Source organism: Pteropus medius, unplaced genomic scaffold (genome assembly GCF_902729225.1).
Source record: "Pteropus medius unplaced genomic scaffold, Ma_sr-lr_union100, whole genome shotgun sequence".
In the NCBI taxonomy this organism is placed as follows: Eukaryota; Metazoa; Chordata; class Mammalia; order Chiroptera; family Pteropodidae; genus Pteropus; species Pteropus medius.
This window is the reverse complement of record NW_024345842.1, coordinates 322,292-347,996: the sequence shown is the minus strand read 5'-3', so window position 1 is coordinate 347,996 and position 25,705 is coordinate 322,292. Positions and strand designations below refer to the sequence as shown.

The window sequence follows — 25,705 nt, the reverse complement described above, 5'->3', positions numbered from 1 at the left end:
TTTGATTCCCAGGTATTTTATAGTTTTTAATGCAATTGTAAATAGGATTGTTCTCTTAATTTCTCTTTCAGAAAGTTCATCATTGGTGTATAAAAATGTCACTGACTTCTCAATATTTATTTTGTAACCTGCTACTTTACTGAATTCGCTGATAAGTTCTAACACTTTTTGATGGAATCTTTAGGGTTCTCTATATATAGTATCATATTATTGGCAAATGAGAGTTTTACTTCCTCCTTTCCAATTTGGATGTCTTTTATTTCTTTTTTCTTGTCTTAATTCTGTAGCTAGGGTTTCCAATACAATGTTAAAGAGGAGTGTTGAAAGTGGCCTTCCTTGTCTTGTTCTTCATCTTAAGGAAAATGCTTTTAGGCTTTCCCCATTGGAGTATGATGTTAGCTGTAGGTTTGTCATATATGGCCTTCATTTTGTTGAGGTATGTTCCCTTTATTCCCACTTTGCTGAGAGTTTTTATTATAAATGGATGCTGGATTTTGTTAAACGCTTTTTCTACATCTATTGATATTATCATAAAGGTTTTTAATTTTTGATTTATTGATGTGGTGTATCACATCAATTGATTTGTGGATATTGTAGTAACCTTGCATCCCAGGAATAAAACCAACTTCATCATGGTGTATGATAATTTTAATGCATTGCTGAATTCGGTTTCCTAATATTTTGTTGAGGATTTTTGCATCAATGTTCATAAGAGGTATCGGCCTATAGTTTTTTGTCTAGTTTTGGAATCAAGGTAATGGCGGCCTCATAAAGGAAGTTAGGAAGCCTTCTCTCTTCTTGAATTTTTTGGAATAGTTTAAGAAGAGGTGACAATTCTTTGAAAGTTTGGTAAATTTTGCCTGTGAAGCCATCTGGTCCATGACTTTTGTTTTTTGGGGGGAGGTTTTTGATACCGATTCTACTTCATTGGTGGTAATCAGTTGGCTCAGATTTTCTGTTTCCTCTTGACTCGGTCTTGAGAGATTGTATTTTCCTAGGAATGTGTCCATTTCTCCCAGATTGTCCAATTTGTTAGCATATAATTGTTCATAGTATTTTCTTATGATCCCCTGTATTTCTGTGGAGTCCATGGTATTTCTCCTCTTTCATTTCTGATTTTATTTGAGTCCTCTTTTTTCCTTGATGAGTTTGTCAATTGTGTTTATCTTTTCAAAGAAGAAGCTCTTGATGTCATTAATATTTTGTACTGTTTTTCTAGACTCTATTTCATTTATTTCTACTCTGATCTTGATTATTTCTTTCCTTCTATTCACTTTGGGCTTTGTTTTCTGTTATTTTTCTAGTTCTTTTCCTTGTAAGTTTAGATTGTTTGAGATTTTTCTTGTTTCTTGAGGTAGGCCTGTATTGCTACGAATTTCCTTTTTAGACTGCTTTTGCTGTGTCCCATACATTTTGAGTCGTTGTGTTTTCATTTTCATTGGTCTCTAGGTATCTTTTGATTTCTTCCTTGATCTCATTAATAACCCATTCATTGTTTAGCAACATGTTATTTAGCCTCCATATGTTTGTGTATTTTCCAGTTTTTTTCCCCAGTAGATGATATCTAGTTTCATATCATTGTGATCAGAGAAGACAGTTGATATGATTTCAATCTTCTTAAATTTACTGAGACTTGATTCGTATCCTAACATGTGGCCTATCCTTGAAAATGTTCCACTGTATTTGAGAAGAATGTATATTTTGCTGCTTTGGGGTAAAATGTTCTGAAAATATCTATTAGATCCATCTGTTTTAGTGTGTCTTTTGGGCCCATGGTTTCCTAGTTGATTCTTTGCCTGGAAGATTTGTCCATTGGTGTCAATGGGGTTTTAAAGTCTCCTACTATGACTGTATTACTATTGATCTCTCCTTTTATGTCAGTCAATAATTGCTTTAGGTATTTAGGTGCTCCTATGTTGGGTGCATATGTTTACTAGGGTAATGGCCTCTTGATTTATCGATCTCTTTATCATTAAGTAATGCCCTTTTTTGTCTCTTATTATAACTTTTGTTTTAAAGTCTATTTCATCTGATATAAGTATTGCTACCCGGCTTTTTTTTTTCCATTCCCATTTGCGTGAAACATCTTTCCCCATCCCTTTATTTTCATTCTGTTAATGTTGTTTGATCTGAAGTGGATCTCTTGTAGACAGAATATGCATGGGTCTTGTTTTCTTATCCATTTGGGTACCCTATGTCTTTTGACTGGAGCATTTAATCCATTTACATTTAAAGTGATTACTAATAGATACATTGTTACTGCCATTTTATTATTCATATATGTTATTTCTATTTTCTTTTTTGCCCCTTCTCTTTTTATAGAAGATCCTTTAACATTTCTTGTAATGCTAGCTTGTTGGTGATGAATTCCTTAAGCTTTTTCCTGACTGGGAAGCTCTTTATCTCACCTACCATTTTAATCTAAAGCCTTTCCAGGTAGAGTATTCACGGTTGTAGATTATTGTTTTTCATAACTTTGAATATTTCTTGTCATTCCCTTCTGGCTTGCAAAGTTTCCACTGAAAAGTCAGCAGACATTCTTATGGTGGTATCCTTGCAACTAAGTCGCTGCCTTTCTCTTGCTGCTTTTAAGAGTCTCTCTTTGTATTTGACCTTTGGCATTTTATTACAATGTGTCTTGTGGGTTTGTTTGAATTCCTCTTGTTTGGGACTCTTTGTGCTTCCTGAACTTGTATGTCTAATTCTTTTGCCAGGTTAGGGAAGTTTTCTGTCATTATTTCTTCAAATAGATTCTCAATCCCTTGCTCTCTCTCTTCCTCTTCAGGTACTCCTATGATCCAGATATTTTTATACTTCATGTTGTCCCAGAGGTCTCTTAAACCATTCTCATTTTTTAATTACTTTTTCTTTTTGTTGTTCTGAGTGGATTTATTTTTCTTATTCTTAATTAACCTAACAATTTGTTCAAAATAAGAACAGCAATAATGTATTCAATTACGTGTGCTTATATATATTTTTTATGTATATATTTATAGGCTTATGTATGCTTATATTTAAGTGAAGTGAATGACAGCAATGATACAAAGAATAAGAGGAAGGAATAGAATTATTTTGTTATTTTATGATACTCACACTAATTGCGAACTGGTATAATTATATGAAAGTGGAGTTGGATTAGCTGTGAATGCATATGGCAAACTCTAGGGCAACCACTAATAAAAGTAAAAAGAGAGAAGTATAACTGATATACTGTAAAAAAAGAAAACTGAATCATACAACATGCTCAATTAAAACCACAAAAGGCACAAAAAGGGTGAAGAGAAAAATAGGAACAAAAAACAAGAGCAACAAAAAAAGAGTAACAAATAATAATTCAACTAAATAATAATCACTTTGAATGTTAATGATTTAAATGCATCAGTTAATAGATAGAGATTGTCAGAGTGGATCAAAAATAAGACCCAACTGTATGTTGTCTACAAGAAACCCACTTTAAATATAAAGACACATACAGAATAAAAGTAAATGAATGAAGATAAATATACCATGCTAACACTAATCAAAAGAAAGCAGGAGTAGCTATATTAATTTCAAGAAGGATATTACATAATAACGGGACCCAAGAAGATATAATGATTTTTTTTTTTCAGTCAAGGCAACTCTTGGTTGACCTCACAGTTTGCAAGGACCTCATCAGATGACAATCCTTTATTTTTTTTATTTTGATGCCTACAGCACCCAGTCTTCCTAGGTGGTCTCCCATCCAAATATTAACCAGGCCCGACCCTGCTTAGCTTCCAAGATCAGATGGGATTGAGCTTGTTCAGAGTAGCATGGCCATCGACCATAATAATTTTTAACATGTATGCACCTAACAATGGAGCATCAAACCACATGAGCCAAAAACCCAATAGAACTACAAGGAGAAACAGAAATCCAATATCATAGTTGGAGACTTCAATACTCCTCTATCAGAAATGAACAGATCCAGTAGGCAGAAAATCAGTAAGGACATATTTGAACTCAATAACATCATCAATTTTAATTGGATATAACTAACATCTATAGATTACTTCATACGACAACAGCAGAATACACATTCTTCTCAAGCACATGTGGAATATTTATCAAGACAGACCACATCTGGGGTATAAAATATACCATAACCAATTTAAAAAGAAAGAAAAAAAAAAAAACAGAAATCACAGTGTCTGCTCTGAGACCACAAGGGAATTAAATTAGAAATCAATAACAGAAAGATACCTGGAAAAATATCCAAATATGAGAAGATTAAACAGATCAAAGAGATGGTTAAACTGCTCTGTAGTGATGACTAAAACTTTGGGAGTGGAAATCAGCAGAAAGCAGAGGAAAGAGGAAAGTGCATGTAGGTTCTGAGGAGATTGAAGTGTGCAGAAAAAGGAGCCAGTAAGACATGCCTAGTGGAGGCATAGACAATGGATTTCTAAAAATCAGGATGTCTTAATTTCCATTTTGAGTTGTTTGCTGTGTTCTGCTCTCTTGAACCTTTGGTAAAATGCCACTATATACACAGCTCTGTAGAGACAGTATTTTAAAGAACAAAGGAACAGGATCAGTTTCAAGACAGCAGAAAATGGACACACATAGGAATAGCAAAGTGACTCAAAAACTAATTTAGGGCCAAATCACAGTCACAGAGCGAGCAGGCTCCCCTTCTTGGACTCAGAGAAACTAGTGTTTGGAGCTCCAGATCTGGTAATAGAATTTAGAAAATGTTACAATTAAGAGAACATACTCTGTCAATTTAGAAAAAAAAAAAATGTTTTGAGATTAAGAGGGTGAAAGAAAATGTAAAATCATCATAAAAGAACTTCAAGGTGTGAGACATGAGGATAGATGCAGGACTACCACTTTGGGAGCGGGGAAAGTAAATACAAATAGTCGGGAAGAACAATCTAATGTTTTTCATTCACTGTTTACAAGGATCAAAAGGTTTGACAACAAAAGTAATGTATAGATTGTTAATATGAAGCTGGTTAAATAAGTTATGGTATACTCCTAAAATGGAATATTATACAGCTATAAAAAGTAACAAAGAAGTTCCTTATATATTGAAAGGTATTGATCTCCAAGATATATTATTGGGTGAGAGTAGCAAAATACAGACCAATGTAAGACGTGTACATTAAGTTTGAGTGAAAAAAAGGAGAGGGGCAGCTGAAGGGAAAAATATTTGTTGTATATGTTTAGAATCTCTCCAAAAAGATAGCTGAGAAACAATAACATTGGTTGCCTGAGAGCATGAGAAGCTAGGAGAAAAGAGGACTTCTCAAGGGCAAGTTTTTTTTTTCTAAATCCTTTAAAATTTTGAAGCACATGACTATATTAGTTATTCAAAATGCAAATGCTCAAAACAGACATTAATATCCAAAGATGCTCTAAGCAGATGAGAACTCTGCAGCTTGTACAGCCTTTGGCTTACTCCCATCTCCTTTTTAGAGATTCCCTCTACAGTGCTTGGCATCCTCTGCTGCCCCACCTCTGGAACTCTCTGTTGTTGACTATGCCCTGTCCAATGTCACCAAATCACCTGACTCCTCACATCTCCAAACTACTACTGCCACCTCCACTCAGCCTTTCTGCCCCCTAGATGTGTATATTTCCCAAAGCTCAAACCTTGTCCTCTGTTCTTTTCTCATCCTGGAGGTTGTGGAGAGCCTTCATTATTAAGGTTTCTGTTACCACTTCTATGCTAAAAGCTCTAACATCTTGAGCTGTGAACCATCCTCTCCTCTAAGCTCAAATTCTCAAGAAGAAATGTAAACTGGACATTTCCACCTGGCAGTCTCACCCTGACCTGGGTGGCCAGTTATCTGCCCTACCTAACTGGCGGTGCGCTGAGCAGGAAGCAAAGACCAGTGGCTCCCTGAATTCTATCAGGCACCCAGCTTGAAATGTTTGAAATCCTGGGAGTCATTCATGCATTTGACAAACATCCTCTGAAATCAAAGGCCTGACTGTGACTAGTGATCCTTGTCCATCCTTTTCCTCGCAAATTTTCCTTAAAAATTTGTCATGATTTCCTTCTTCTACATATTCACTGACCAACCCAAGGTATGGCTTCCATTATAAGATTATTAAACAGTTTCTGAATTATCCTAATATTTAGTCAACTGATATTTAGTGAGGACAAACTATGTGTGAGGGGATACTAAGATAAACAAGGCACACAGCTATACTCAAAGTCAGAGAATGGAAGGTAACAAACAAGAGATAAAGTCTTCAAAGAGAAAACTTTTCATAAAGCAGAAATGACATTTGAATAGTATGGATAGGATTAGCTGATTATGGACAAGAAAAAGGGCACTTATGGAGTCAGAAACATCAGGGCTGGAATCCCATTCCGTTCCTAATACCTGTGACTTAGAGCAATTTATTTAACCCTCATTTTTCTAATCTACAAAGAGAGGTAATAATAGCATATTGTTTATAGGTGTTTTGTTAATATTAAATGGATGTACATCATGCGGTACTGTGTAGCAGATAAACTATGTTATATCATGAAAACATAGTTCAGAATGGAAAAAATAAATATAACAAGATATAAACTGTAACACAATACAATTATTTAAATTAAAGTACATCACACCGTGATTGTTAGGGGTTAGAGAACAGGGAGGCTGTGACAGCAAAGAAGCAACAGAAGGGAATGTTTTGGAAGATCTGAATTCTGATTATGGTAATGGGTACACAAATCCATGCGTATATTTTAACTCGCACAATTGTACACCAAAAAAGGTGAATTTTACTGTATGTAAATGTATTTATAAGAAAAAGGTATTTATAAAAAAAAATAACATATATTTTCATGACTACATGCAAACAAAAAGGTAAACATTTTCTATATTAGAACAGCTGTTTTTTGGGAGGGTGAAAATAAGGGCAGAGACAAAAAAGGAAGAAAAAAATAAATAGAAGAGAGGAACTTTGTACAAATCAATAAAGAAAAGGTGTCATGTCCTAGGGCTAAGAAGTACCCTGTGTGTCTGAGGTCTCCTCCTCTACCCTAAAAAATGGAAAGAGAATGACCTGGAGGAGATAAGTAAAATAAAGGAGATTAAGTACAAAATTAAGGAAGTAAGGAAGTGATGAGCAGGCAGAAAGTTAAATAACAGATCTGAAAAGTATTATGATTTCACTAGTTCAGTAAGTTCCGTGAGTACAGATACCACATCTATATACATGTATCTGTAACTACACACGCACACACGCACACACACATATGGAGAGAGAGACAGACAGACAGACAGACGGATTTTACCATTATAGCCATTAAGCCAAGTCTAGAGTCTGGCACAATGCGTTGTAACAAAAATTTTGGTGACTGATTAAACCAAGGAAATAACAGGATTTACAGCATGGAATATAAGAAAGGAATGAGGGGGACATTAGGCTTCTAGGCCAGGTAAATAGAGGACAGTGGTCTCCTTCTATGAGAGGACCCCATGAAGAGAAGCATATTTGGGGCAGGCGAAAAAGAGCAACTCCATTCTAGGTTGAGCTGTCTGTGGAACCTCTAAGTGAAGATGAGCAATCCAGGCTTCTGGATGTATGGATCTGGAATTAAGAAGGCCTGGTTTAACAGATCCATTTGGGACATTCCTAAACATACAACTGACAAATAAAAGCTGTGAGGTCAGCTGAGTTCCCTAGGACAGTGAGTAGAGCAAGAAGTAGCCTAGGAAACACAAACTTTTAAGGAGCAGAGAGAAGAGGAGTCTAAGAAAGAGTCTGAGAAAAGGTAACCAGAGAGACAGGCAGAAACCCTGGGGTGTCATGGAGACATTTAAAGAACATGGGCAGTGTGTCAAATGCTTCAAGGAAAAGGTTTCCACCCAATTTGGCAATATGAAGACCACTAGTGACCTTTACCTGAGAAGTTTTAGTGGAACAATGAGAAGCAAGTCAGATCGTAGTGGGATCAGATATAAAAGAGAAGTGAGAACATGGTCACAGACATGGAAAGATGAATGTTTAAGGTAAAAGAGAAGGGGGAATAGTTAGAAGGGGATCCAACGTCTGGGAATGTTTTTAAAAGGTTGAGATGAAAAAGCCATCAAAGAAAGAAGGTTGAAATTATAGGACAGAAGAGGTAATTGATGACTGGCGGAACTGTTACCGGGCCAGGCTGTGTAAGCAAAGTTTCTATTCTTTCTTCAGAACTTATAAGACATGAGTATTTGGGTGAGTAATAGGGGCCTTCAGATAAAAAGTCAGAGCCACCAAAAAGTGGTTGAAAGAAGTCAGCTCCATGAAGAGAAGGCTAGGGGGATAAGGTAATAGGAAGACTTACTTTTGATTGTTTACCATTTTGCACTTTTTAAGTTTTGTTCTAGGTATGTGTATTTGCATTATTACAAAAATAAATTTTAAAAAATTATTTAACATCAATTTCATTATGGGCCAAAGCCAGACTGAGGAAGGTTAAGAATGACTTGCGGTATTGAAAAGTTAGGTTCCAGTCAAGACAGTGGGCAATGTAAAAGCAAGTTCATCTCTTTTAATGATGAACAAACAACTTGGAGAATCACCTGAAGTCTGGCTGATCATAACATGTACATCTGAGGATATAAAGAAAAAGCCACATCGAGTCTGGTAGGAGAGGCAAAGACATGAAGGAGGCTGGTTCCACACCTGTGCATGGTGTTTGATCAGCGAGGAGAGTGTAACTGTGGAGGCTCCCTTGAAGGAACGAGAGGCCTTGGCCCCACACAAGGGCTCCCCAGCCCAGAAAGAGGAGTTCCCACAAAATATGACTATAAAAATCAAGGAGGACTCTGGCCATCTAGTGAGATGGAAAAAAACTGAAAACCTAGATGTCTCATTAAAGGGACTGTGTACAGACTCACTCACTTGTAGACACTCACCCTGGGCTCTGGCAGAGGGTCAGCAGCCTGGGAGGCACAAGAGACACACAAGAAAATGCTGAGTCATGAGGCACCGGGGCAAGGACTGGAGGGACAGCTGCTGTTGCCCCTCTGTTGGGAACCCCTCCAGGCAGTCTATAGGTGGGTGCCACATTGCTTGTGTTGAACTCTCCTCCCCATCCCACAGGCAATTATGAAGCTGCACTAGCTGAGTGAGATCAGCTCACTCCACTCTGTGTCTCACTGGGGCCCTGACCCACCCAGCCCACAAGTTGACCACAGCAGCCTGTTTCTGGGCAGCCAGCCCCAACCCACAGTTTCCCTGGGCAACATATTTATTGGTAGGCAGCAGCCCTTGGCTCACATGGCCCACACAGCAGACTACACATTTCGGGGGATACTTCTGGTGGCGAGCCACTGGTGCCAACCCAAGCTGCAATATCTTTTAGACAGATCACAAGGGTCTGAAGGCCTAAAGAGGACAGCGGTTTTCTTTGCTGTGATCTGAGACTTTTATGGAAAGACACAGATTCAGCACTGGCATGAACCCTGACTCTGCATTGGCTGGGTGAAATTTGTTCACTTCACCCCAGTGACTCCCTAGGTCTCTTCCCCCACCCCAATTCACATACCACTCAAAGACTTTTAAAGCTGTGGAATTATACAGGCAGCTGGCAGGCAGGCCCAGGCCTTGAGATGCACTGGTCCATTTACTAAGCCATCCCAGGCCCAGTACTGGGGGTAACTGACCTCGGCTTACACTGTGGTTTCTCCCACTTGCCTCCAGATTAAGCGTAGGCAGCAACCATCTGTGGATTGCTTTGTAGCTCCTACCAGAAAGCCATAAGCAATCAAAGGCAGCGCCTGGACTTGGTCTACATGGGAGCCCCTCCCAAGGGGCCACTGAACCAACACATCCAAAGTCAGGCATCAGACCACAACAGAGCACCATACCCTGTGGGAGTGGCCAATCTCCACAGCCAGTCAGCCTGAGAGTTAATCCCATCCACTGATGTGCTAACAGCAATCAAGGCTTAGCTACAACAAGGGAACACACAACCACTCAAGGACCAGGTCCAGAGCCCCCGGCACAGGTGATCAAGGAGACTGCACCACTGGGCCACACAGGACACCTAGTACATAAAGCAGCTCTACTAAGACCAGAAGACATAGCAACCTTACCTAATACATAGAAACAAACACAAGAAAGTAACCAAAATGGGAATACGAAAAGCATTTCCAAGTCAAAGAACAGAACAAAGCTCCAGGAAAAGAACTAAACAAAATGGAGACAAGCAAGGCTGGGAGGCATAACAAATCTTCCTAATATACAGAAACGAACTCAGAGAGGCAACTAAAATGAGAAAATAAAGAAACATACTACAAATGAAACAACAGCAGAAAACTCCAGGAAAAAAAAAAGAAAAAAAACATATGAAATGGAGGCACGCAACCTACCAAAGGCAGAGTTCAAAACAATGGTTATAAGGATGCTCAATGAACTCAGTGAAAGAATAGATGATCTCAGTGAGGACTTCAACAAAAAGACAATAAGTATAAAAACGGGCACAGAAACCTAAAGAAGAACCAGTCAGAATATAAGAATACAATAACCAAAATGAAGACTACACTGGAAAAAATCAACAGCAGATTAGATGAAGCAGAGGACCAAATCAGAGGGAAGGTTGGAAGACAAGGCAGCAGAAAACACCCAAACAGAATAGCAAAAAGAAAAAAGAATTTAAAAAATGAGGAATGTTTAAGAGACATCTTGGACAACATCAAACATACCAACATCCACATAATAGGGTACCAGAAGAAGAAAAGAGGGAGGAAGGGATTGAGAACCTATTTGAAAAAATAATGACAGAAAACTTCCCTAACCTGGCAAAGGAAACAGACATACACATCCAGGAAGAGCAAAGAGTCCCAAACAAGAGGAACCCAAACAGATCCACACCAAGACCCATCATGATTAAAATGCCAAAGGCTGGAGACATAAAGAAAATCCTAAAAGCAACAAGAGAAAGGCAGCCAGTTACAAGTGTAACTCCCATAAGAATGTGAGCTGACTTCAACAGAAACTTTGATGGCCAAAATAAATTGGCATGAAATATTCAAAGTGATAAAAAACTTGAACCTATAAGCAAGACTACTCTACCCAGCAAGGCTATCAATTAAAATTAAAGGTGAGATAAAGAGCTTCCGAGGCAGGAAAAAGCTTAAGAAATTTATTACCAACAAACTAGAATTAAAAGAAATGTTAAAGGGAGTTCTATAAAAAGAATGGGGGAAAAACACCTCTTAATACCAATAATAAAATGAAATAACTATGTACCTATCAATAATCACTTTAAATGTAAATGGAATAAATGCTCCAATCTAAAGACATACGTTAGCTGAATGGATAAGAAAACAAGGCCCATACGTATACTGTCTACAAGACCTGCCTCAAATCAAATGACATACACAGACTAAAAGTAAAATGATGGAAAAAGATATTTCATGCAAAAGAAAATTAAAAAAAAAAAAAAAAACCTGGGGTAGCAATACTTATATCAGACCAAATAGACTTTAGACAAAAACTATAAGAGACAAAGAAGGGCATTACATAATGATAAAGGGATCAATACAAGAGGATATAATCCTAGTAAACATACACGCCCAACACAGGAGCACCTACATATATAAAGCAATTATTGACCAACATAAAGGGAGAGATTGACAGTAATACAGTCAAAGTAGCAGACTTTAACACTCCATTCACACCAACAGACAGATCTTTCAGACAGAAAATCAATAAGGAAACAACAGTTTTAAACGACATATTAGATCAGATGGATTTAATTGATGTTTTCAGAACATTTCACCCCAAAGCAGCGGGATATACATTCTTCTCAAGTGCACATGGAACATTTTCCAGGATAGACCACATGTAAGACTACGAAAGAATCTCAATAAATTTAAGAAGACTGAAATCATATCAAGTGTCTTCTCTGACCACGATGGTATGAAACTAGAAATCAACTACGAGAAAAAAATGTGAAAACATCAAACACATGAAGGCCGAACATGCTGCTAAACAATAAATGGGTTAACGATGAAATCAAGGAAGAAATCAAAAGATACTGAGAGACAAACAAAAATACAAACACAAAGACTCAAACTGTGGGACACAGCAAAAGAAGTTCTAAGAGGGAAAGTCATAGCAATACAGTCTTACCTTAAATAAACAATCTAATCTTACACTTAAAAGAACTAGAAAAAGAATAACAAATAAAACCCAAAGTGATTAGAGGGAAGGAAATAATCAAGATCACAGTGGAAATAAATGAAATTAGAGTTGAGAAAAACAATACAAAAGATCAATGAAACCAAGAGCTTGTACTCTGAAAAGATAAACAAAATTAATAAACCTTTAACTACACTAGTTAAGAAAAAAAAGAGAGGACCCAAATAAATAAAATCAGAAATGAAAGAGAAGAAGCAACTACAGACTCCACAGAAATATAATGGATTGTAAGAAAATAATACAAGCGATTAGACACCAACAAATTGGACAATCTAGAAGAAATTAATACATTCCTAGAAACATACAATCTCCCAAGACTGAGTCAAGAATAAACAGAAAATCTGAACCAACTGATTACCACCAATGAAATCGAATCTAACTGAAGCAGGACAGACACAGATAAGAACTCAGAGGGGCCTACTTCTCATAGCACCCAGATCCATGTGAACATTGGCAAGTGAGAGGGGAAATGTTTTCAAGTTGGTGCTGAAATGTTTCTGAAAGCTCTGTAGGGAGAGAAGACACTCTGTGAAAGAGAAATGAAGAACAGTAAAAGAAAAGCATTCCTTAAACTGATGCTTTTAAAGAACTCACCTCAACATTCATCTTGGTCTTTTCCTCCAGTAGCTGTGAAGACAAAAAGCAGAGGTTCAGAACCCCAGTGACACCTACTCTGAACTCCATGTCGAAACTCTCCTTTACCACCTCTACTTTCTCTCCCACTATATCCTGTCCTATTGACCCCAAATGCCTATACCACCTTGTGTCTTCCAGTGAAGGTACCCAGGTTAGTGTATGATTCTGAGTCTGGTGGTCACTGACTCCCCATGACATCACACTATTGATGTTTCTCTAAAGGAGGACATTTCCAAAGCCCAAGTTCAAATCCCTTTACTGGAAGACTAACTGGTATCAGAGAGGATAACTTTGTATCTATCTTTATTTTATGGGGACAAACAAGGCAGTAAGAAATACATACTTTTTTTAATGTCCTAGCTGAGTTTTCAGAGAACCTAAATTTATTATGTTAAAAGAACAGTTCATCTGGCTATTCTGAACCAGTAGCATTGAGGAGGAGAAAGGGGTAAAAAACAGGTGAGCATTAGTTAGAAGGTATGAGGAAAGAAAAAGGGAAGATAAGAGAAAACAAGAGAAAGAAGGAAAAGAAATAAGGAACTAGTAAGGAATAACTGGTTTCAAACTTTAATGTACTCCTAGGACTGCTTGCTGAAAATGCATGTTCCTCCCCAGAGATCCTGATTCTAGAAGTCTACAGAGGAAGGGAGGCTAAGAATCTGCATTTCTAACAGGCATCCAAGAGATTGTGTACAAATTGTCAGAGAGCCACACTTGGAAAAATACTAGAATTCAGAGTACAACAGAGGCCCTTAACAATTAACTTTCTTGAGTTCTGGTCAAAATGGCAGAGTAGGTAAACACTGTGCTTGCTTCCTCTCACATAACACATCAAAATTACAACTAAACTATAGAACAACTATTATTGGGAGTCACCTGAAATCTAAGTGAACATAAGTCCTACAATTGGGGCCATCTCAAGACTGGTAGGAGAGGTGGAGACATAAAACCAGCTGGTCCCCATACCCACCTGTGATAGTTGGGAATCAAGAAGGATATCTCAGCTGCAAAGGTCCCCCTGGGGGAGCTAAGGGTCCAGTCCCACGTCAGGCTCCCCAGGCCAGAGCTCCAGTGATGGGAAAAGAAATTCCCAAAACTTTTATCCATGAAAACCACTGGAGATGGTGGCTGAGTAAGATGGAAGGCAGCTAAAGTCACAGACAGTCCTCTTAAGGGACCCACACGAAGGCTTACTCACTGATGGACTCACCTACTCTGAGCTCCAGCACTGAGGCAGCTGCCTGAATATTACCAGACAGAAACAAAGAGAAACTGGGTTGTCTGGCTTCAAGGCGAGGGCTAGAGGGGCAGTTTTCTCCCAGACAGAAGTACTGAAAGAATCCACTGCCTCTTTGTTGAGCCTTCCCCTTACCCAGCATATAGATGCAAGCTGCCACCATATTTGAGTCTCCATCAACCTGGTTAACACCATTGCCCCACCCTGGAGATTCCCTGAGACCCTGCCCCACCCAACTTGCGGTCCCACTCAAGCCGCTTCCAGTGGCTTTTTCACATAAATGGTCTATCTTGGCTCATGCTGTGGACTTTCTTAAAATCTCTCAAAGGTTCACAAAACCCAAAAAAGTAGCATATGTCCTCAGCATGCCCCTGAGCAGCCCTAAGCCCAGGACTAGTAGCAGCCAGCCTTGGTTCGTAGCTAGGCCTCTTAAGGCTCCTCTAAGCCCAGCACGAGTGGCAGCCAACTGCAGATTGCTAGGTAAATCTTGCTAGGTGGCCTCAGGTAGGGCACAGGCTATGAATGAAGTTGGTCTGTGGTGGGGCCATTCCCAGGAGTCCCTGGGGCTGGCAAATCTGGTGGCCAGCTTCTGACTGAGCTAGAGCACCACCCAGGGCTGCATCTAAGAACAACATGCCCAAAGGGTGGACTGGACAGGCACCACAGTCCTGCTAAAGCAAATCCTGCACCATAGGACAAGCCCCTCACTGGCCAGTCCTCACAACCAATCAGCCCAAGTGTCAATCCCTCCACTGACATGTAAATAGCAACCAAGGCTCAACTACAACAGAAGAGCACACACAGCGCATACAAGGGACATACTTGGAGTACCAGCTCAGGTGACTAGAGAACACTGGTTCACCCCACAGGACACCAACTACATTAGACCACTCTTCTAAAATTGGGAAACATAGCAGCCCTACCTAATTTACAGAAACATATGCATAGGGAGGCAGCCACAATACTGAGATAAATAAACATGTCTCAGATAAAAGAACTAAACAAAATGGAGACAAGCAATCAACCAGATGCAGAGTTCAAAAAACTGGTTATAAGGATGTTCGATGAACTTAGGGGAAGAGTAGATAAACTCGAGAAATTTAACAAAGATAGAAAACATAAAAATGGAGACACAAAAACATAAAGAACCAGTCAGAAGTGAAGAATACAATAAGTAAAATGAAGATTACATTAGAAGGAATCAACAGATTAAATGCAGCACAGGACTGAATTAGCGATTTAGAAGATAAAATAGCAAAAAAACCATTCAGAACGGCAACAAAAAAAAATTTTTTTTAAATGAGGATTGTTTAAGGAACAACATCAAGCATACCAACATTCACATCATAGCAGTACCAGGAGAAGAGAGAGTGCAAGGAATTGAAAACCTTTATGAAGAAATAATGACAGAAAACTTCCCTAACCTGATAAAGGAAATAGACACACAAGCCCAGGAAGCACAGGGAGCCCCAAATAAGATTACCTCAAAGAGGTCCATACCAAGACACATTAAAATTAAAATGCCAAAGTTTAAAGACAAAGAGAAAATCTTAAAAGCAGCAAGAGAAAGCATTAGTTACCTACAAGAGAGCTCCCATAAGGCTGTCAGCTGATTTCTCAGCAGAAACTTTATAGGCTAGAAGGGATTGGCAGGAAATATTCAAAGTGATGAAAAGCAAGGACCTACAACCAAGATTGCTGTATCTAGCAAAGCTATCATGTAGAATCAAAAGAGAGATAAGAGCTTTCAGACAAGAAAAAGCTAGAGTTCATCAACACCAAGCCAGTATTACAGGAAATGTTAGAAGGACTTCTTTAAGAGGAAGAAATAAGAAAAATATATATATATATATATATATATATATATATATGTGTGTGTGTGTATATATATATACATATATATATATATCACAAATATGAATAATAAAATGGCAATAACTACATGTCTATCAAGAATTACTTTGAATGTAAATGGATTAAATGCTCCAACCAAAAGACATAGGATGGCTTAGAAAATAAGATCCTTACATATGGTACCTACAGAGACTCACTTCAGATCAAAAGACACACACAGACTGAAAGTAAAGAGATGAAAATAGATATTTCATGAAAACAACAAAAAGCTAGGGTAGCAATACTTATACCAGATGAAACAGACTTTAAAACAAAGACTACTGAACAAGCCCCATCCCATCTGATCTCGGAAGCAATGCAGGGTCGGGCTTGGTTAGTACTTGGATGGGAGACCACCTAGTAAGACCAGGTGCTGTAGGCGTAAAAAATAAAAAATAAAGGATTGTAAGATGACAAGGTTTTTGCAATCTGTGAGGTCAACCAAGGGTTGCCTTGCAAAACAAACAAACAAACAAAACAAAGGCTATATATAACAAGAGACAAAGAAGGACCCAATAATTTGACTTCTGGGTATTTATCCAAAGAAACCCAAAACACTTCTACATTGAAGGGACATGTGAATCCATATGTTCACTGCAGCATTATTTACAATAGCCAAGACATGGAGGCAACCTGGTATCCATGAATGGATGAATGGATAAAGATGAAATGGTACATATATACAATGCAGTATTACTTAACCACATAAAAGAATGAAATCTTGCCATCTGCAACAATGTGGATGGACCTAGAAGGCACTGTTGATTGGAGTATGTCAGAGAAGACAAATGCCAAATGACTTCACTTACAAATAGGATCTAAAGAACAAAATAAACAAAACAGAAACAACCTCGGATACAGAGAACATTTTTATGGCTGTCAAATGGGTAGTGGGTTGGGGGTGAAAAAGAATACGGGATTAAGAAGTACAAATTGGTAGTTACAACACAGTCATAGAGTGTTGATAGGAGAGGAATACTGACATTATTGTGGGTCTACAAATGGGTATCATATCTATGGAGGGCAGTTATGCAACATCTATTAAAATTCCAAATGTACACAACTTCTAACCTAGCAACTACACTGCTTCCTATATCTGTCTCCAGCCCCAAAAGTACATTCAGGAGAAACCATTAAATTGCCCTGAGCCCTCTGTCCTTGTAGAGACATTACTAATGCTTGCCTTCTCTTTCTAATGAGAACTTCCAGGAAAATTTTCCTATAAAAAATAGTCTACAGAATATTACTTATGAAATTTACTATTTCCCAGAGAATATGGGGAAAGCAAAACAAAAGGAAACAAAAACGACTTGAAGAGATGAATATGCATGAGAAAAAAAAGATCCCACCTAGACATTCTAATGTACTAGGTGTCAATGGTCTACTACTTGTGATGAATGCATTGTATTGTCACTTATAAAGCATATTCGACTGCAGTATCCTGGCCAGATCTTTTCCATGCTCTTTTCCCTTCCATTACATTTCAACTCTCCTTATAATAAGATGGCACTGTCAAGGGAGGCAGCAATCCCAGATGGATTTGCCTCCACCTTTCAAAACCCTCCCAGCCCATCCCATATCTCTTTCTCCCTTCCTCTCCACTGTCCTGCCAAGACCAGTTAAAGTTTAAACAGAACCAGGGAGAATTTTATTCTATATTTTAATATATTCCAAAAGATCTAAGATCAAATCCTATAAGAAAAAAATTTAGGTTTGTTTATTTCCAGGATTTAATATTTAAATGGTTAAAATCTAAAAGGCTTTAAGTTCCTGCCTTTTATTATTATGTTTACAAAGATTTATAGATACATTTTTATTTTCTTTTAGACTTTAAACGTTATTTACATTTTCATTTTATAACCAACCTAAATTTTATTTTATTATATGGCATCAGACTCTAACTGTACTTTTCTCCAAATAATCTTGTTCCCAAATCATTTACTGGATATTTCATACTTTTCTCCAATGACTCATACTTAAATTCTTATGAATATGATTATTCTTTTTTTCACTGTCTCTGACCTCTAGTCCCATGGCTCTAATATATTGTTTACATGATTGTGGCTTTACAGTATGTTTTGGTCTCTGGTCATTCAAGTTCTTTCGTTATCTTGTTCAGTATTCTTATCTATTCTTGCTTGCTCAGACCTACAGATTAATTTTGGAACATCTCTTGTCAAGTTAAAAAAATCCACAGGGACTGTGCCTATAATTACATCACTTTATAAATTAAATTAGGGTTCATTAACAAGCTTTTCCATTTATAAATATATGGTATGCCTCTCTAGGGGCAGCCACTTAAAAAAAAAAAAAACAGAAAAATAAGAATCTTGAGTTAGTTGCCAAATTACTGCATAACGGCAAATGGAAGTTCAGGCACAGGTTTACTAGGGAAAGAAAAAAAAGTTAACACTTTTGCATAAATAACCTGCTTAAAGCAATTTAAAGTAGGTTTTCCTTCCCCCATATCTACTGAAGCAGGTCTACTAAACAGTGTTGGGAGTTTGAGCTTTGACCCCAAAACACGATGCACTCAAATGCACAAACACAAGCTCTCTCTAGGAGATAAGAGCCTGCCTATGACTCAAGAGACCAGAATTCTAGACCTAGGTCTGGCACTCACTAGCTGTCTTATCAAGGCCAGAACACACTGACTCCCAGTGCATTGATGTATACCCCTTTAAAAAAGGAGATGTAGCAAATGAACTCAGAAAAACTTAGATGACTCATACTCTCTCAGTGCTGATATGCTATAATTTGAACCCATTTTACTTCCATTTTTCTGTTCTCCTTTGGTTTAGCTTTCTTGGTGTTTGGCTTTGTTAACTGGAGGTTATTAGCTTCACTTCTGGTTCTCTCTGGGGCAGACAGAAACAAGTAGGACAAGGCTCCGGTTATAAGAGTGAAGGTGCTGCGATCAAAGCCTCAGGTGTAAAAAAGCTGAACAGGTAGAAATGCTTTCCTTGGCATTCTCCCCAAACATAAGTAACTCTCTTCCCCAACCCATCTTTCTAGCCCCTCCCACATGCTCCATGTTCTCCTATTCCTCTTTTCACTATTTCAAAACTTTCTGCCTTTTATTAAAAGTGATTATAATATAATAGAAGAACTATAATGGGAGTCAAATTACTCTTACTAATGAATAAATATCTACTCTAATTAAACTTGGAAGGGGATATCCATATTTTAAAAGAGCAGCTTATTAACACGAATAATTGTAGAACAATGTGCAACTCGATTTCAAAATTTGGTTAAGATTAGGATACTGTGAGGCCCATACATGTGTTAAACATTGATCCCCAATAGGTCCAGGTCATAAACTTGGTTCTCTATTGCTGAAAGACTAGTTCTTCCTGGCTACGTGCCATAGAAAACCATGAACTTTTGGAACAGCTGATCATGGTACAACTGACAGTGGGGGGAATACAAATCTTCCAAGCAAGCAAAACATGTATAGGTATAACTTTTGTTTTTAATATTTTAAAGCTCAATCATTATGTTTTTAGAGATCTCTAAAGAGAACATATTTTCTTAGTAAATCAATCAGGATTTTTACAAGCAACATTTCACAATGTGTTGTGACCTTGATAGTAATTATATAAATCATTTCATTCTACAAAGAACATTGTGTTCTTTATTTTGTGCCTGTTTTGTTTTCCTATATAATTTTTTCCAGCTTTATTGAGATGTAATTGACACATAACATTGTGTAAGTTTAAGTCATACAATGTGGCGATTTGATACATGTATATATTTTATGTGCAGTTTTTTTTAAGGCTATAAATTCCCAGATTTCAGGTAAGAAACTTTAAGGCCGTTTCAAACTTAGAGGTTTTATGATGTGGTTTTTGTGATGATTAAAAAAAAAAAAAAAAAGAGGAAACAGTTAAGCTGCAAGAAAAACTATTCTGTACAAGTAAAACATATATATAAAATTCTAACTATTAACAGGCACCAGCAAATATATGTTTTAGTACACCAAACAGCACAGCTGAGCTGGAACATGGATTAAAAAACATAGAGAAATTCTACTGTAAAGTCAACTAACATGGCAACAAAACAGGCTCTTGGGCTCCCCTCCTCCCACAGATGCACTGATTTTACAGCTATACACAGAGCAATTTCCTCTTAAAGAGATTCAGAAAATGGCTGAGTAATTCCTATATATCTGGTAAATGAGAAAATATTCACATGAAATCAGGTAAAAAAGGCTAAGACACATTCTCACCACAAACCAAACCCCTGGTATAACGCCATACAGTCAGGAAGGAACCCTCAACTCCCAGCTTCTCCTTGAGGAGTGAAGGATTGGGACCTCAAATCTAGCACCTCAACTTTTAAGACTCAAGTCCAAGGGATAGGCACAAAAAAAACCTAGCTCTGAAAGCTAATGGGGCTTCTATCAATAATACCACAAAAAGAATAGCAAACAAAGAAGCATTCCTCATAGGCACACAAGCACTCCCTGCAGATATCCCTGCAGGACTCAGTGCAGACAGAGCAAGCAAAAAATGTCCATTTTCCAGTCTTTCTCTGAAAGGGCTCTATTTGCATACTTTATAAGCTGCTGCTTGAGGGTCAGGTCTAACTTAGGAACATATCTAGGGTCTACCTGGGATCCTCCCCAAAGCTTGAGGAAGCCAGCATACAAGTTGCGAGTATCTCCCTGAAAGAAGTTTGTACATCTTTTTGTGCCAAAGCTTTTGCAGCTACCTCCCAAGGGATAGATCCCCAAATCACCTGATCCACTGAGTCATATGAGTCTTCCATTCATAAGTCCCACAGGATTTTAGCAAACAATGAATTCTTAACCAGCTATCCGCCCCCTCTACCCAGGGCTCAGCAGAGGAGCAAACAAAAACATCACTCTTTCATTATCCCGCCCACCCTCCCCCCGCAAAAAAGTTCTATTTGTATACTTTACAAGTGCTGCTTGAGAGAGTCAGGCTTCTAACATAAGCATATATCTAGGGGCTGCCTGGACAGTCCCCAGAGACCGGGAAGGCCAGTAAACACCAACTCACCTCGTCTCCCTCCAGCCCACTTCAATAACGAAAGTAAGTTGTCTCCCTGGAAGGATCTTATATACATGTGTGGTACCCCAGCTTTTGTGGCTCCTGCCTGAGAGATAGCCCCCCAGGTCACCCGGCTCTGTCAGCAATGGGGCTTGCATTCAAAAGTCTCACAGGACTGTAGCAACTAAGGAAGCAATTCTTAACTGGCACAGGAGCACCCCTCCCCCACATCCCACTTCCGCAGCTATATGCCTGGGCCCAGCATAGAGTAAGCAGGCAAAAACGCCCATCTGCTAATTTCTCCTTAGAAAGAGCTTAACTACATACTTTCCCAGATGCTGCCTGAGGTTCTAGCTTAGAAGGCTACATCAAAGTGCTAACTGCAATTTTGCGCTTTGAGACACTGAAAGGTCTTGGCACACACTCAACTATGGCCACTATGAAGAAAAATGATAGCTTTAACAATCACGAACATTTGAAAGACAACTAGAAACTCAGGACAGGCTGATTGATGAGGTCCATCTCCTATACGAGACAAGCCTCTTAGACTGGAAGATGTAGCTGTTTTTACTAATGTGTAAGATAGACAGTCAAGGAAAATGAAGAAACAAAAGAATATGTTCCAAACAAAAGAACAAGATAAATCTCCAGAAAAAGATATTAATGAAAAAATGAAAAATGATTTTACCTGAGAGCTCAAACTAATAGGCCTAAAGATGCTAAGTTCAGGAGAGTAATGCTTGAACAAAGTGAAAGTCGAAACAAAGAGAGAAAATATAAAAAAGTATGAAAAAAAATCACAAAGATGAAGGATACAATAAACTGAAAAATGAAAAACTCAAACAGGGTTTCAACATCAGGCTATATTAATGAAAGAAAGTACTAGGAAACTTGAAGACAGATCAGTATAATTAATAAAATCAGAGAGACAAAAAAAAATTTTTAAGTGAAGACGGCTTAAGGGATTTAAGGGACACCAAAAGGGGATCAAATATATATATATTGTAGGGGTCCCAGGAGAAGGAGAGAAAAAGGGGCAAAAAGCTTACTGAAAGAAAAAATGGCTGAAAATTTCCCTAACCTGAGGAAAGAAACAGACATCTATTAGGAAGCCCAAAACAAGACCAAAGAAGTTAAATAAAAAGAAACCCATGCCAAGATACGTTATGTTTATATCATCAAAGGTTAAATCAAGGGGAGAATCTTAAAAGCAGCAAGCTAAAACCAACAGTTAAATACAAGCAAATTCCCAAATAACTATTTACTTATTTTTTAAAAGACACTTTGCAGGCCAGAAGAAAATGAGATGATATATTCAAAGTGCTGAAAGAAAAACTGCCAACTAATATACTTTACCCAGCAAAGTTGTCCTTCAAAACTGAAGAGAGACAAAAAAATATTCTGGACAAACAAAAACTGAAGGAGTTCATCACCATATACCACTAGCTTTAAAAGAAATGTTAAAAAGAGTTATTCAAGCTGAAACAAAATAATGCTCATTAGTAAGAGAAAAAAAAAACACTCACTGGTAATCGTAACTACATAGTTAAATTCAGAATACTCTAACATTGTAACGGCTGTAGATAAAGCATTTATAAATCTAGTATGAAGGTTAAAAGACAAAAGTATAAAAAAATAACTGTAACAACAATAACTTATTAATGGATACACAATGTAAAATGATGTAAACTGCGAAACTGAAACAAAAAAAGTTGGGGAAATAGTATGTAAAAGTAGAGCTTTGGTATGCATTTGAAGTTAGGTTATTATCAGCTTAAAAAAAAAACTGTTATAAAATGTAAGCCTAGTGGTAACCACAAAGTAAAAGCCTACAATAAACACATAAGGGAGAAAGAGAAAGGAATCAAAGAATACCACTACATAAAATCATCTAATCACAAAGGAAGAGAGCAGAAGAGGATGAACAAAACAAAACAAAAGAATTACAAAACAAAGGAAAATCATTAACAAAATGGCATTAGTAAGTCCATTACTATCAATAATTATCTTAAATGGACTACTACAATCAAAACCATAGAGTGGCTGAAGAGATTATAAAAATAAGACAACTATACACTGCCTACAAAAGACTCATTTCTGTTTAAAGGACCCAAATAGACTGAAAGTGAAGGAAAGGAAAAGATATTCCATGCAAACTGAACCAAAAGAAAGCAAGAGCAGCTTATACTTATATCAGACATAACAGATGTTAAGCCAGACTGTAAGAAACAAAGAAAGTCATCATATAATGATAAAGGGGTCAATCCATAAAAAAGATATAACATTTGTAAATATTTATGCATGTAACATGGAAGCACCTAAATGCATAAAGAAAATATTAACAGATCTGAAGGCAGACAGCAATACAATAACAATATGAGACAAAATACCTCTACTTTCAATAATGAACAGATCATCTAGACAGGAAATCAATAAAGAAATATTGGACTAAATCTAACCTACCAGACATATTCAGAAACATCTATCCAAAAGCAACAGAATATAAGTTCTTCTCAGGCACAAATAGAACATATGTTAGGATAGGTCACTTGTTAGGCCACAAGATAATTCTTAATATATTTAAGAACACTGAAATTATATCAAGCATCTTTTCTGACAATGATATGAAACTAGAACTCAATCATCACAGAAAAAATTGAAAAATTCATAAATATGTGAACATGCTCCTGAACAACCAATGAACCAAAGAAAAATCAAAAAGAAATTTTAAAAATATCATGAGAGAAAAGAAAATGGAAACACAACATACCAAAACTATGTTAGTAAAAGCAGTTCTAAGTGGGAAGTTTATAGCAATAAATGCCTACATTAAGAAAAAAGAAATATCTCAAACAACCTAAATTTACATCTCAAGGAACCAGAAAAATAATAACAATCTAAGCCTACAGTTAGTAGAAAGAAGAAAATAAGATGAGCACAGAAATAAGCGACAGAGACTAAAAAGCCAATAGAAAAGATCGATGAAACTAAGAACATGTTTTTTGAAAAGATAAATAAAATTGACAAACCTTAAGCTAGACTCGAAAATAAACAGAGAGAACTCAAATAAATAATAAGAAATGAATGAAGAGATATTACAACTGATAACACAGAAATACAAAGGATCACAAGAGACTCTATGAATGCATATACATCAACAAATTGGACAACCTAAAAGAAATAGATAAATTCCTGGAAAAACAACCAGGACTAAATCATGAAGACACAGAAAATCTGAACATAAAATTACTAGTAAAGCGACTGAATCAGTATTTTAAAAACTCCCAATTAAAAAAATAATAATAACAGGATCAGATAGCTTCACTGGTGAATTCCACAAAACATTTAAAGAATTAAAGCCAATCTTTCTCAAACTCTTTTCAAAAAATGAAGAGAAGGAAATACAATCTCAAAATGAGACCAGCATTATTCTGATACCAAAGCCAGAGAAGGACACTACAGAAAAGTAAACTTCAGGCCAATATCCCTGATAAATATACATGCAAAAATTATCAATGAAGTATGAACGAACTAAATTTAGCAATAAATTAAAAAGATCATATAGCATGATCAAGTGGCATTTATTCTAGGGGTCCTTGGATGGTTCAATATCTGCATATCAATTAATGTGCTATATGACATTAACAAAATGAAGGATAAAAGTAATATGATCACCTCTGTACATGCAGAAAGAACATTTGACAAAATTCAATATCCTTTGATAAAAAACGCTCAGCAAATGAGTTATAGAAGAAACCTCACCATAATAAAGGCTATATATGCTATACATATGCTACAGCTAACATCATACTCGATAATGAAACACTGAAAGCTTTTCCTCTAAGATGAGGAAGAAGACAAGAATGCCCACTTGCACTATTTTTATTCAACACAGTATTGGAAGTCCTAGCCAGAGCAATTAGGCAAGAAAAAGAAATAAAAGGTAACCAAATCAGAAAGGAAGAAATAAGATTAACTTTATTTGCAAATGACTGATATTACATATAGAAAACCCTAAAAATTCCACCCCCTCAAGAAACTGTTAGAACTAATCAACAAATTCAGTAAAGTTGCAAGATACAAAATTAATATATGAGAGTGACGTAAGAAACATGCCAGAGTGAGATACGTCCCCAGATCTCTCCACTTGAAACAACAATAAGCTGAACATCTAAAACTCAGTAAAAAACACTCAAACTGCACGCCAGCATGTCTGAGCATGGGATCTCTGCATAAGAGATACCAAAGGTCAGAACTCCAGGTGTCCAGCGGTGGACTCGGAGAAACAAAGAAGCTGCCCCTTGCAGCCAGAGCTCCCTGTAGGAAGAGGGGGGAGGTGAGAAGGTACAGCGAGTTCTCTGAACAGCCCTGCCTGAGAGAGCTATAAGCTCCATGTGGCTGATGGCAGGACCCAGTAATCAGGGCAGAAAGCAGAGAAACAGGAATGGCAGAGAAGCAGGGACGGCAGAGAAACAACAGTTGATTTTTACCAGCTGTAGTTGCAAAAGCGAGCCACAGTCCCTATCAGCCAACCCAGAGGGTCCCTCCCCCCATACCTTCTGAGACCAAACACAGCAGAAGCCCAGGGAATTCTGAGCAAATGCTATCGAAACTGTCACTAACACTGACAGGGATTGAGACTGAGGGTAGCCAGTATGATTAAAGAAAAAAAAAGGCATTAATAAGGCTTTATGTAAAAAGCAGGGATCCAAGAGGCTTAGACGCCACGTACTAGAAACCTAAAGAAAAATGCCTTCTTTGC

General features: G+C 37.4%; 1 protein-coding gene and 1 pseudogene across 4 annotated transcripts in view; both read right to left on the bottom strand.

Annotated features, from left to right (window-relative positions):
• The window catches only part of BLVRA (biliverdin reductase A), an 85,287-nt gene that overhangs the window by 54,805 nt on the left and 4,777 nt on the right, over window positions 1–25,705 (bottom strand). For 3 of the 4 annotated variants that reach the window (XM_039874686.1, XM_039874684.1, XM_039874687.1), the window contains exon 2: window positions 12,757–12,789. The exons of the other annotated variant lie outside the window; for it this stretch is intronic. In XM_039874686.1, the coding sequence (XP_039730620.1) occupies window positions 12,757–12,768 (12 nt within the window). In that variant the 5' untranslated portion in view covers window positions 12,769–12,789. The remainder of the gene's footprint in view (window positions 1–12,756; window positions 12,790–25,705) is intronic. 4 annotated transcript variants of the gene reach the window in all.
• On the bottom strand, window positions 3,688–3,806 carry LOC120612214 (uncharacterized; annotated as a pseudogene).